The sequence below is a fragment of the Corapipo altera genome, unplaced genomic scaffold (assembly GCF_003945725.1).
Source record: "Corapipo altera isolate COAL_440 unplaced genomic scaffold, ASM394572v1 56, whole genome shotgun sequence".
Classification (NCBI taxonomy): Eukaryota; Metazoa; Chordata; class Aves; order Passeriformes; family Pipridae; genus Corapipo; species Corapipo altera.
Genome location: NW_020884896.1, coordinates 7,253,669 through 7,266,185, shown reverse-complemented (window position 1 = coordinate 7,266,185; position 12,517 = coordinate 7,253,669). Strand labels below are relative to the sequence as shown.

The window sequence follows — 12,517 nt, the reverse complement described above, 5'->3', positions numbered from 1 at the left end:
CAAATAAGCAACTCTCTAATTTCTTGATCTCAGACAATGTGTTTACTATTTACGGTATTGCTAAAAGGAGAGGTAAATCCTATTTTTCTGTGTGCAGTCAGTATGACTTCTGCTCCACAGAACATAAAGGCAAAATTTAACCCTGATTTTTCCTATTTTAAACAGAGGGAGATGAGTCAAAATGATGATACTGAATTATCTCAAAGGTGGGGAAAGACCCAGTCATTTTACAAAAAATCTAATTTTGGTTTAATTCTGTGAATAAAGAGGCCATATCCACAGATAATTTGAAAAAAAAAATCTATTTATACTACGTTGTCTGTATTAATTAATCCTCAGTTTTATTCCTGATTTTAAGAAGTCTTAGAAACTGTTTAGCATTCAGGTATTGAACAAATAAACTAATAGAGGCATTCTGAAGAACTTTTTACTTTGGGTTTTTTGGTTTTTAAATTTGAACAGTGCTTCCATATGGATTGTGAAGTGAAGAATTATCCACTGGAGGAACGTAGTAAAGAAGAGCTGGAAACTTTGGAGAAAGTTCTCCGGTTAAAGGATACTGAGACAGCTGATCTTAAGGTACAACCTGTTTGAAGTACTGCATAAAAGCATTTCAGATCAGGATGTTCTGAGATGGCATCTTTATCTAGTTACATTCCTAAGGTCCATTCTCTTGCTGTAGAAATTGTCAAGAAATTTTAAAAATATAAATAAAGATGAAACATTGTGGGTTTACACAGAAAAAAAATGTATTAGTCTTAAATAACCACAGAATAGCTGAGTTTAGAAAAGCCCTTTGGAAGTGATCTTATCCAACACTCCCAGAGCAATTTACTCAGGGCCATGTCCAGTCAGGTTTGGGATATCTCCAAGGATGAAGGATTCCAAAACCTCTAGGGGCTACCTCTTCCCGTGTTTGACAGCTCTCACAGTAAAAGGATTTCCATGTTGTTTGACAATCCTTTCAGGAAAAAGAATCCCCCAAGCCTTTTCCTTCTTGATGCCAAACTATTCCAGTTCTCTCAGCCTGTCCTCGCATGTTAGATATTCCAAATCCTTAATTGTATTAGTGGCCTATTACTTGACTTGCTTCAGTATGCCCATGTGTTGTACTGGAGAGTGTACAAATGGACCCAATATTCCAAATATGATCATTTCAACTTGTATTATTTTGATCACTGAATTTAATGGAAGAATATAGTAGCCTTTAGAATTTTTTCATACGTTTGTACATAATCCAGTGGAACATGTAACACAGTGATCATGTTTGTGAAATGCAGGTTCAGAAGGAAGATCTTGAGACTGAGTCTGAGACTGTATTACCTGAGGAAGAAGGAAAGAAGGAAGCAAAAGCTGTGGCTGATGATGGTGAATCTTTCTGCCTAATTGGAAGTCTGAGCTCTCAGTATGGTGGAGACACATCTATCCTATATCACCAATGTGATTTGCACACCAAGGAGCAGAGAGTCAATCAGATAGTATTGTTGAAGGTGACATCTGAAATTTCTCTTACTGCAGTGACACTGTCATATCTGTTTGTTTTCACAGCAGTCACAGCCACTTTTAGATTTTGGGCATGGGTAGATTTGTTCACTAAACAGTGGAGAGTTGCACAGGTCACTGAGTATTTGAGACAAAAGCTGACAAATGCACATAGTGCAGTAGAGTACCATGTGGATTTGCCACCTCGGGGGTGGAAGAACAACATTTTTGTGAAATGGGTTACCCAATTTGAGGGTATCTGTGTTTGCCCACTGGTGCTTCAGTTTGAGTTTTCATAGCCAAAAATAGCTTGCACATCTCAGCATGCCCTGTGACAACATGACCTCTTTCCCTGTTACCTCCTTCCCTGTTATTTACTGCTGAATGAAAGATCAGCTGGATCTTCACCATTTCCTTACCCTACAGTCTCACCAACCTTTTATTTGGAGTCCTTAATGTTTCTGTTATTTATTATTCATTAGTATCAGACTCTCTTACTTTTCTTACCCTGAGCAGTTTATTAAGTCATAAACTTGCTACAGAATAGGCTTCTTAGGAAGATGACCTGCAAGTGGTTAAATTAGTATAAGGCATTGCCTTCTCAGAGCTCTCTACGGCTGTAAATGGTAGCAGAGCAAAATGGTTAACCACTGTTATACATAAAATCTAATTGATGCACTAGTGTTTAAAGTAGATGGTAAAGAAACACAAGGAACACTTTTCACTTGGATATAACAGGATCTTTTTACTGTATGGCTTTAAAGACTCGTATAACAAGGTGTACATATATCTTCAGTGTTCTTGGCCAATGCAGTGAGCTTCCTAAGGGCTAGATGGTTGTCTAGACATTAAATACAGCCTTTTTCCTCCCAGCAACATGGTACCTTATCTGCCATCCTGCCTGACCACATCCTAACTTAATATTACATTATAAATCAATGAAATAATCATCAGACACAAATATTTATTGTAATAAAAATTACAAACAGATAAGCATCTTAAAATATGAAGTTTAATGATAGAACTGAAATCATTCTCATGATGCATTTTAGTAAATTGACACAGTAAGAGAGGCACATTGTTTTCTCTCTTAATGTTCTAATTTTCTCTGTTGAGATCAGTTATTTATACTAAAAGAAGAATTTATCCAATAAGAATATGTACTTTTAAAAATCATTATAAGGTCTCAGGTGTTTAAAAAAAACCAGTTTCCAATGTTTGTTTGTTTAATGGGCACATTTTACTTACGTATGTCAGAGAAATTACATGAAAGCATATTGAAACTGCAGGTTGCATCAGGAAAGTATGTCCTTTGCTCTGACTCCCCGCACCTGGAATTTACAATCTCTAGATTTACAGGTCCCAGGTTTTTTTCATTGAACCACCTTCTTCTTCCAGCTGAAGAGGGCAAAACCCACGAATAAAGGGCAGCCTATTTTTTTATCTAGCTTTGGCAGCAGTATGTTTCTTTCAGAATCTTTGTCAAATGGCAAATACGCAGAAGAAAATGAATAAAAATTTCTAGGGGAAAAAAAAGATAATTTGTCCAACTCCGTTTAACAAAGCTTGAGCTCTGCCCTTATGATTTTCACAAAAAGGCTTTACCAGTTTATCTCCCTGTCACATGTACAAATACACACATTTTGCTTCTGTTGGCTTGTGGAATAGTACATAAACATGGATGGATGTGACCTGTGCTGTACTGCTGCTTCCTTTTTTGGTGTTTCAGGACATCATTTACAAAGTGAAAACTGCTTTTAATAAGGAATTTGACATAGTTGCACAACAAAAGGAGCAGGAGATAGCACGAGTGAAAGAAAGAAACCTGAGGATCCGAGAAATCTTGGAACAACTTGACCTCCAAGTGGAAGTGTGGGAGCCAGCTCTTACAGATGATGAGATGCCAGAGCAAGCACTCACTGTTCAAGATTCAGAGGTGTCTGAAAAACACATCTTTCTATTTCACCCACTCAATTACAGTTCTCTAATTCTTCTCATTTCCAGACATTGTGTCAGTACTGAAAAACCCTTAAAACAGATGTGTCTGTGTACTTAAGATCGTCTTTTTGGCTCATTTTCTTCCCTTTTCTTTTTAGGGAGAAAACTCTTAGTAAGTCAATCTGAAATGAATTAAATGTATACAAACTTAATTTATTGCTGTTAAAAGTTTATAAATGCCCATAAATTAGGTAGAAAATACCCCTGTTCCTGAGATTCAAACCAGGCTTTCAGGAATTGCTTCCATAGATAAGGGTTTCTCTGTTTTCTCTGAGCAGCATTTTGAAACTAAGTATCTAAGTACTAAAGCATACTTTATGCTGTACTTATACATCCAATTGATAATTTATAAAGAAATACCATATTTCTAATACAATACATTCCACTGATCTTATCTGCTCTTTTGGTCAGTCTTTTCCAACTTCTCTCTGCTCTCTCACCAGTCCATGTTATTCCACTGTCAGAAAGGCATGCATAAAAAACAACATCAGCAAAAAGGATGGTATAGTTTGTATTTTTAGGATATTTAAATATAGTTTTTGGGTCTGTTCAAAAGGAGAATTTTCATCTTGAGAAATATTATCATGGAGTCGAGATACAAAAAGATTTAAGAATTAGTATTACACTACTGTCATGGTTTAACCTCAGCCAGCAACTAAGCACCACGCAGCTGCTTACTCACTTCCCAACCCACCAGGGTAGGGGAGAGAATTGAAAGGGTAAAAGTGACAAAACTCATAGGTTGGGATTAGAATAGTTTAATAATTTAAATAAAACATAATATTAACATCAATAATAATCAAAATTGTAATAATAAATGTAATGAAATCATCATAATAAATGTAATTAAAAGAGAAAGACAGAAAATTCAGGAAAAACAACTGATGCAGATGAAAAACAATTGCTCACCACCAGTACCCTGATGCCAGGGATGTACTGTACCAGCTACTTGGAAGTAAATTACCTCTATCCCAGCCAAAACCAGGACCACCATATTTCCAAAGATTCTTAGTCCACATGTGATCAAATTTGAAGAAATGTACCCTGATACAAACCTCATTTTCTTCCTTCAGATTAAAGCTGAGAAATATTTGACTCAAGAGGAGAAAGAAAGAGCAGAAATGCTGGCTAAGCTTGAAATGGAAAAACGCCTTGCAGCTACGGTAATTAAAGTAGTGTCCTTTTAATGAATAGGCCTTTGTCTCTGGTTGGGCTTATTTAATTAATGCCACACTGGAATATTCCAGTAACGTAGCATGGGAAAATAAATTTGAAATGGCAGGTAATGATGATGTGTGCCTTTTCCTTCTTGTTATTATTTACAATCAGAACTACATAGACCAGCTGAGGGAAGAAAAGACAGAGCGTTAGGTTCACTGTGAGACTTTTGGCGTATTTCACACACATCACCAAAGAGCATTATTGCATTATTAGTTGACGAGGTGGTATTAGGTCATAGGTTGGACTCGATGATCTCAGAGGACTTTTCCAGCCTAGTTGATCCTGTGACTCTGTGATCTCCTAGTGACACGCTGAATAATCATAGGGGGGGGATCTAGAGGTGAACACTACGATCGTCCCCGTAACTTGCAATTACTACACTTCCTTCTGTACCTGAAAATATTTCTTTGTGGTCATTGCCAGGATGATGACAGACTGCGTGCTCTTGATGACATGATGGGTGGAGTGCTGGAAGTCAGAAAGGAAGACATCCTGAAAATGGTGAGATGTGTTTCTGTCATGTGGTTTGGGAGCTTGTGGGTTCTTATGGTAATGTGAAATTCAACAAGCAAATATTTCCAACCTAAGTGACAGAAGAAAGCTGGAGAATTGTAGAATTGCATTATGACTAGACAGACTCCATAAGAGACTGTACACTGGATTCAGAGGAGACCACAAGATTCTACTGCCTGTATATGATTTACCCATCAACACCTGTCCCTATCACAGTGGAATACTGTAGGAACATAATCTACTATTAGCATTACAACAACTATATGCCTAGGGGAGGGGTCTGTTATCCATGTCTTTGGTCTTACAGAATAACACTGTGTTCCATTTAACTCAGCAAATATAGATAGTACAGTAGTAGAGGAAGAAAAGAATGGGAAGAAGTGTTGCAGAAAAAGGTGAGGGCAGACCCAAGCACTACCCCAGAACTGCTCTGTTTTGGAAAATTAGGACTCCACTTAGAAGTTAGCATGGAGTTAGATTTAGGGTTCTGAAACAGAAAATGTGGTATATCCTGTATGGAAAGTAGTATATTTGAGTACAAAATACTTGTATTTTACAAAATTCAGTAGTGAATACCTGTAAGCAAATAAGTGAGAATAGCACAATATATATACAGCAAAACTACTGGTGCAAGTAACAGATCAAAGCAATAGAATGTATATGTTATTTTGACTTAAGGCTTATACCTTTCTAAGAAATACCTTTCATTAAATTTGATGCATTCTATAGTTCGTTAGTGTGCTGACATAGACTTAATATTGCTTTTTAAGTCTATTTTTCTTTAATACTTCCAGAATATTCCTCCACCTCCTTTTGTATCCAAGCCTGAAGATCTTTGGAGTGATGAAGAAAAGAAAATATTTGGAGAATATGAGAAAAAAGTCAAGGAACTGAATGAAGAAAAAGAAGAGTATAAAAAAGTAAATTAAAATGAGAAAGAAGTAGTTTTGTTCACAGTGCTCATGAGCAAAGCTTCTGATCTTTCTCAGGAGCAAGTTCTGAAAATGAATACTAATATATAGGATAAACGAAGAACAAATGCAGATCAAAGATCATGTGGCATATTAAATAAATCCTACCTTACACGATAGAATAAGTCAATCTCCACTTATACCAATTAATACTTGCCAAAATTTGGGGTATCTGAAAAAGGTAACTTTCCTTCACAAATGGAATACTTGTATTCCTAAAATGTGTTTTTCAGGTTCCATTCCCAGAGTTGCTGATGCCATACACAAATAATACAATTATACGTTTCTTCAAAGTGGTATTTGAACTACATAACTCGGTAGCCTGGCACTCTCTTTCCAAGCAAATAATTTCCGGAGCCTTTTGGCTGAAGTATACAGTTCCATATTGTGCATTCTCCAGCATCTCATATATATATATATGTAGATATAAATATAGATATATCAGAGATTTTTTGTTCCTTCAGATGTAATATTGCTGTTCTTGTCCTTTCCTTCCCCAGACACTGGAAAATGAATGGAAGAAACTTGAAGCTTCTATCCAGGAAACAACACAAAATTTTGATGAGACTGTCTGCAAACTCTCTGAAAGGAAAGTGAAATCAGAGATGGTCATCTACCAGGTATTGCAAAAAATAATAATTTTTCATCTCTGCCTCTGTGCAGCAGGAATGTTAAACATTTCTATTACAATAATTTCACAGGAAGAGCTCAAAATTGTCAGTCTCACCTGTGCTTTACTATTGGATGAAGAGTTGGACACTAGAGAAGCTGGACTTCATAATTGCCTTATAAAAAAGAAGAAAGAAAAAGTAAGTTACCGTTTAGAATGCTGTTCTTAAGAGAAGTATAATATTGACAGTACAGTTGCTTGTGAAGTCTGCTGTTTCCAAATCAAAATCTTACCATAAAGGACTTTCTGACAATTTACAGGGTCACTGATTTTTTTACAACTTGTACAGGTGACATACATTATAAGTAGATCTGTTTTTTTTCAATAAATACTTGGTTTGGTTCATCTGGAGTTCCTTGGTAAAATTCCATACATTCAGAAGGACATATTGCTATTTGCTTGCTACGTAGAATGTTTTTTAGTGTCCAGTATCAAGCTGGAAGTACCAATTATGATGTATTTATGATAGGAAGATGCACAAAACAATGTGTAATGCCATCACATTTTTCACTGAGGTGTCCAGTGCCTGCCAAGGCTGTGCTGAGTTGTGTTTGCCAGTGTGTCTGCATAGACAGAGGTGGCGTGTGAGTATCTGACCATGGAAGCAGAACATACCATGGAGCACAAAGTGTTTATAGTTTTATCAACCAGTTTAATCTCCTGAAGAGTTTACCCATCCCTTCAAAATCATAGAGAAGTCAACAAAAGACTGGAGAGCACAAGTAGTAGGTCTGAGTTTCAATACAAGTGCTTACTGTGGTAGGCTGCAGGTTGGTTCTGCCTCTTGGGACAATAATATCCCATTTGCCTACTTTGTCTTCATGGAGCTGTTGATGATTCCACAGATAATACACTAATGCCTCCCCATGTCAGATCTCCTACTCAACCTGCACAGAGCACTGTGCATGGAGCTGAAGGCAGCCTTTTTGTCTGTGAGCTACAGGGAGGGATTCCAAAGCAGGCATTTGGCCCCTACCAGTGAATAGGCTGACCTGGTTTTAAAATTATACAAGCAAAGTCTATACAGCTTACATTTTTCAAAATACATTTTTTTTAAATTTACTAAATGGTTCCACTGATATATCTTTTGTTCCCTGCAAACTGTCAAATACAACAAAATGGTCTCCCCAGCAGAGTATTAGCATTTAACAGCCTCAATAAAACAGATGACCTTAGTCCTGACACAGAGTAGAATTGTGCCATGACAATGGGGAGATAGCATTCTAAAATGAAGAACTCTCCACTTAACAACACTGGAGATTTTTTGACTGGTCTCACCTGGGCTGACATGAAAGGAAATCTCTATGGCAAGTGAAAAAAAAGTGTCAACATATGTCTTTACTTTCAGTGTTTAAAAAGACTTGGAAGCATTTCTAACACAAATTTCTTACATTCCTAAGCAGCAGTCTAGTTTAATTTCACACCTGATCATCTTTTAGCAGTGTCTATAAGTGACCCCTGAAGAAGGCACTATATTGTTAGTAAAACTAGCTCACAAGATTTTCTCACAAGATTTTCTCTAGAAATAAGAAAGTGTCAGCTTCATCACTGTATAGGAATAGCCATTCAGTGCTTCTGCTGGCTGAATTTCATTCCTGAAATCTTTTGATTTTGCTATAGGTCAAGAAGGCAAAAACAGTCCTGAGTGCAAAAAATAAAGTTGATGCTTACACAGGCACCTATAAAGATGCAGTAGATGAAGAGAAGGTGAGACTCTCGAGAAAGATAAGGAGGTACAGAAGTTCAAAGTTAATGTTGTGTCTCGATAATGAGAAGAACATACTTCTCTGTAAGTAGGAGTTCTGGTCAACTTGCTGATTATTAAAGTTAATAATGCTGAAATAAAGCAGTGGAGGACAGTGTGTGCACAGAAGAATCTATGGAATAGTCCAGATTCCCATGATGCTTGGGAGTGCTTGGAATTTCACCATATTCTGTATTTCTAAGATATGGGCAGGTTGATGCTTTTTAAAAAAAATAATATTGTGGTAACAAGAAAACTTTCTTCCCTCTGCCCCACCCCAGACTATGGAACGTCGTTTTAGAAAGCAGTTTGCTGACACACCTGACGATGTCCTTGAGGAACTTTATCGACTTTACACGCATCGACCGAAGTAAGATCCCCTCTGATTCCATTGCTTAAACACTGATATTTCTTGTGAGCCAAGAATGAGAATGCTATTTATTTCAATAGTGTAAATTATTTTTCCTGCTTTTTACTGGATAGTTAACAATGGTTGATTTCCCATCACACTAACGATTGCTATTTTGAGTATTTACATTTCCGTATTCACTCCACAAAATCTATTTTAAATGCAATCTAAATAATCATCAGGTCTCAAGACCATATATTCTTATTTTGTGTAAGATACAGTGTTACCTATTTGCTTTTTGCAAGAGATTGAGAGTATGAAACATTCTTTGTTGTTTGTGACCTTCATTTATGCAAGAGAAAATAAAAAGTAAATCCTGTCTGTGCTCTGTGTGTGCACTAGGAGCCCAAGGACAGAAATGCTCCTTGACACACCTAATCCATATGGGAACTGTTCAGGCTCTGAGGATTACGAAGATGCACTTACCCTTTTAATGAAAGCCATGGATGAACTGGATAGTCCTGAGCACATGCCTGAAGGCCTAGAGCAGTCTATATGGAAAAATTTTTGTCTAGCTAGACGAAAGAAAATGGAGAGTGAGGAGCTGGTATGTAAAATTCTTTATTTTGCCAGTATACTTCTTGATAGTTTTGATTCTTAAACTTCAGTGGAGTTCTCGTGTACGGTCAAACTAGTGATGAAATAACAATGCAGAATATATTAACTCCATTTGACTTTGAAAGTTTCTTCCGGCCACATTCAGTTCGGAATAACAGGGAAACCTGTAGTCTAGTTCTAGCTGTAGTTGTTCTTCAGAGGAAAAATTAGGATATTAATATGGACATATTGAATCAGAATTGTGACCCTGATTTTGTTTCATTACAAATAAAAAGATAATTTTTCTTTTCTCTATCCATACCAAAAAAATGATAAGGTATTTGATTCCCATCATCTGTTGGAGTCATTCTCTCCCATTAGCATTCTGCATTTACACCAGTGCATTCTCATGTTTTTCTACAATATAAAGAGCAATTCTTAATGAAGGGTGTTTCTGGAAATTTCTAGTAATCCATTTGTTCAGTATAAAAACATGAAGGTGTAAATCTGAATTATCCAGAGAAAGAGATATGTGAAATTTTACCAAAAGAGAAGGAAATATGATTTCCCTTCACGGGAATAAACTATGCATATAAGAACAACTAATTTTCTGAGCAGAGTGTAAGGATTGTAACCCCTATGCCTCATTCTGGGATTCTCAAAGTACCAGGCTGCATATTTATATATACATATATTTTCTAAAGAATTTGTCTTCTCTGTTCTTGAAGAAGCTTGTCCTGACATACTGACAAAGCTGAAAAATTCAGACTGTCACAATGTTGCTTGCTTAGGTGAAAAGGAAGGCCCTTACACTGGCAGAGATGCAGGCCTTTTTCCAGAGAAGAACGGATGAAAATGAAAAGATGAAGTCACAAATAGAGAACATTTTCAATGAACTCACTTGGTAATTTTGCATCTTTTCTTAAGTTCAGCTACACTTTAGTGCTCCACCAACACAGAACCAAAAGTTACAAACAGAATTACACACCTGTGTTCTTAACACTCTTTTATCTAGGTTTCATTGCTGCTTGGACCTGCAATATTCCATTTTTCATGTACATAACATAATTTTCACATTCATTATCATTCAAGAACAACCCCCAGAATAAATTATACAAGAAAAGTGGTGCTGGCTGGAAGTCTCTTCTGTTTTCTTTTCAATTGGTGTTAAGGTTTTTTTTCAGTAACAACACTTTCTGTCATCTGCTGGAGTATGGTAAACTGAATCCAGTGGTTGAAAACTTCATGTATATATATATATATATTTATATACACCAGAATTTGCATATTTGTAGTTAATTTGGTAGTAATCAGAAGACAAGCTGACAAGGACTAAACCCTATATGAACATACCACTTACCAGTAATTAATAAAATATTTATATAATCCTGTTGAAATCACTAAACACTGTTTTTGTTTTCTGCCATTTTAGGTTGCAGGAGAAGAAGATGAAACTTCAGCAGAATTTGATTGTCCAATTTGTGCTAAAACAAGGACAGGTGGAATTGGAAAATACTGAGATCCCAGACTACTCTGATGCTATTCTCATTAAAAAGAGTGTTGTTGAAGAACTGAATTGCTCTATCTCGGTAATTATCTGAAGGAAATTTAAACTTTTTAAACCAATGCATTGTCCTTCAGGGGCTCTGCTTTTTTTCCAGTTTGATGTCTACTTTCATTTCATTACAACACACCAGCAGGCTCAATTGTAATCTAGAAGCTATTAAGAATTCTCTAACGTCTCTTATCATGATGTAAAGATTGCAATGCAAACTGCTTTCTTTATGTTTGATCGATACACTTCAAATCAATGAAATGGCAACAGTTTCTGGACACACCATCACACATATATTGTAAATAGAAACTTCTAATATCCTAGATACCAGTCCAAAAATTCCCTCAAGGCAAACTTATAGTCATGTTTAGAAGCATTTGAACAGTAGCTTATGTTAAGATTTTAAAAATTAGTACAGTTTTTTTATGTAAGGTGAAATTGCTGATGATATTTAAAACAGTCTTTTTTAGACATTATTTTTTTAGACATTCCAGCTGTACAAAAATTGCCTTTTGCTGCTCCTGCACAAAGCCTTCAGTAACAACAGCAAAATACCTATATTTTGTAGACCTAAAATGCCTTCCCATTCTTATATAAGGTAGAAAGATGGAGATAGAAAGATGGAGAGAGAGGTTAGTTGTCATTTTCATTTACTTCTATGATCCAAGGCTGTGACACAGGGCATAAAAGGGAACAGATTTCCATGAAAGATAACCATCTGGAGCAAAGTCTGGAAAGAGACTGCAGTATAGACTGTTTAACTGACTAAAATTATAACTTTGGAAGCTTGCCCATCTTGTTGCAAACAATTATTCCATAATCTGTAAAATGTGTTAATTAAGATTGATCTACTTTTTCAGACTCAAGGAGAAAAAAAAATTGCTGCTATAATAGAATTCAAAGACTTCTCTAGAGGGATACGTCGGCTGGAATGGGAGCACAAGAAAATGAGAATGCAGATAGAAGATCTGAAAGAGAAGGCTCGGGACATTGTAATACTACCTATTTCAAAAGACTGCCAGCTAGTGAGTTGCTTTCTCTAATTTATATTTTGACTGCAGAAAATTATGCTGCCTGTACTGGTAAGAAAGATCATTTATATCTTGTAAGTCTCTTACTACGACAGAGAAATGTGATGCCTAATAGGTCAACAATTCATCTTTCAAAGGGAAGCTTTACTCATTAAATTCATCATTGATGAAATTCTTTGGGATGTTGAGGTGTAAATTAAGGCAAAATTAGCCTTAACTCCTAGTGTTTCAAAATTGGCAAGAGTAAGGATTTAGGATTTTGCAGCCACAAGGCAGAGATGTTTTAAAATCGATCAGCATCCTTTTTAAATGAAAGGTCTGAGGTGCCCCCATCTGGTATCACACAGAAATACTGTAACTTTTGCTCAGTAAACAGACTGAGCGTT

The 12,517-nt window shown here is 36.2% G+C and overlaps 1 protein-coding gene across 5 annotated transcripts in view; it reads left to right on the top strand.

Annotated features, from left to right (window-relative positions):
• The window catches only part of CFAP43 (cilia and flagella associated protein 43), a 42,166-nt gene that overhangs the window by 25,246 nt on the left and 4,403 nt on the right, over positions 1-12,517 (top strand). For 3 of the 5 annotated variants that reach the window (XM_027647985.1, XM_027647981.1, XM_027647986.1), the window contains 14 exons: positions 463-579; positions 1,281-1,490; positions 3,212-3,418; positions 4,554-4,643; positions 5,125-5,202; positions 6,009-6,134; positions 6,686-6,805; positions 6,887-6,994; positions 8,476-8,562; positions 8,881-8,969; positions 9,351-9,555; positions 10,337-10,449; positions 10,978-11,134; positions 11,961-12,125. In XM_027647985.1, the coding sequence (XP_027503786.1) occupies positions 463-579; positions 1,281-1,490; positions 3,212-3,418; positions 4,554-4,643; positions 5,125-5,202; positions 6,009-6,134; positions 6,686-6,805; positions 6,887-6,994; positions 8,476-8,562; positions 8,881-8,969; positions 9,351-9,555; positions 10,337-10,449; positions 10,978-11,134; positions 11,961-12,125 (1,872 nt within the window). The remainder of the gene's footprint in view (positions 1-462; positions 580-1,280; positions 1,491-3,211; positions 3,419-4,553; positions 4,644-5,124; positions 5,203-6,008; positions 6,135-6,685; positions 6,806-6,886; positions 6,995-8,475; positions 8,563-8,880; positions 8,970-9,350; positions 9,556-10,336; positions 10,450-10,977; positions 11,135-11,960; positions 12,126-12,517) is intronic. The other 2 variants (XM_027647984.1, XM_027647982.1) reach the window with 2 other exon arrangements.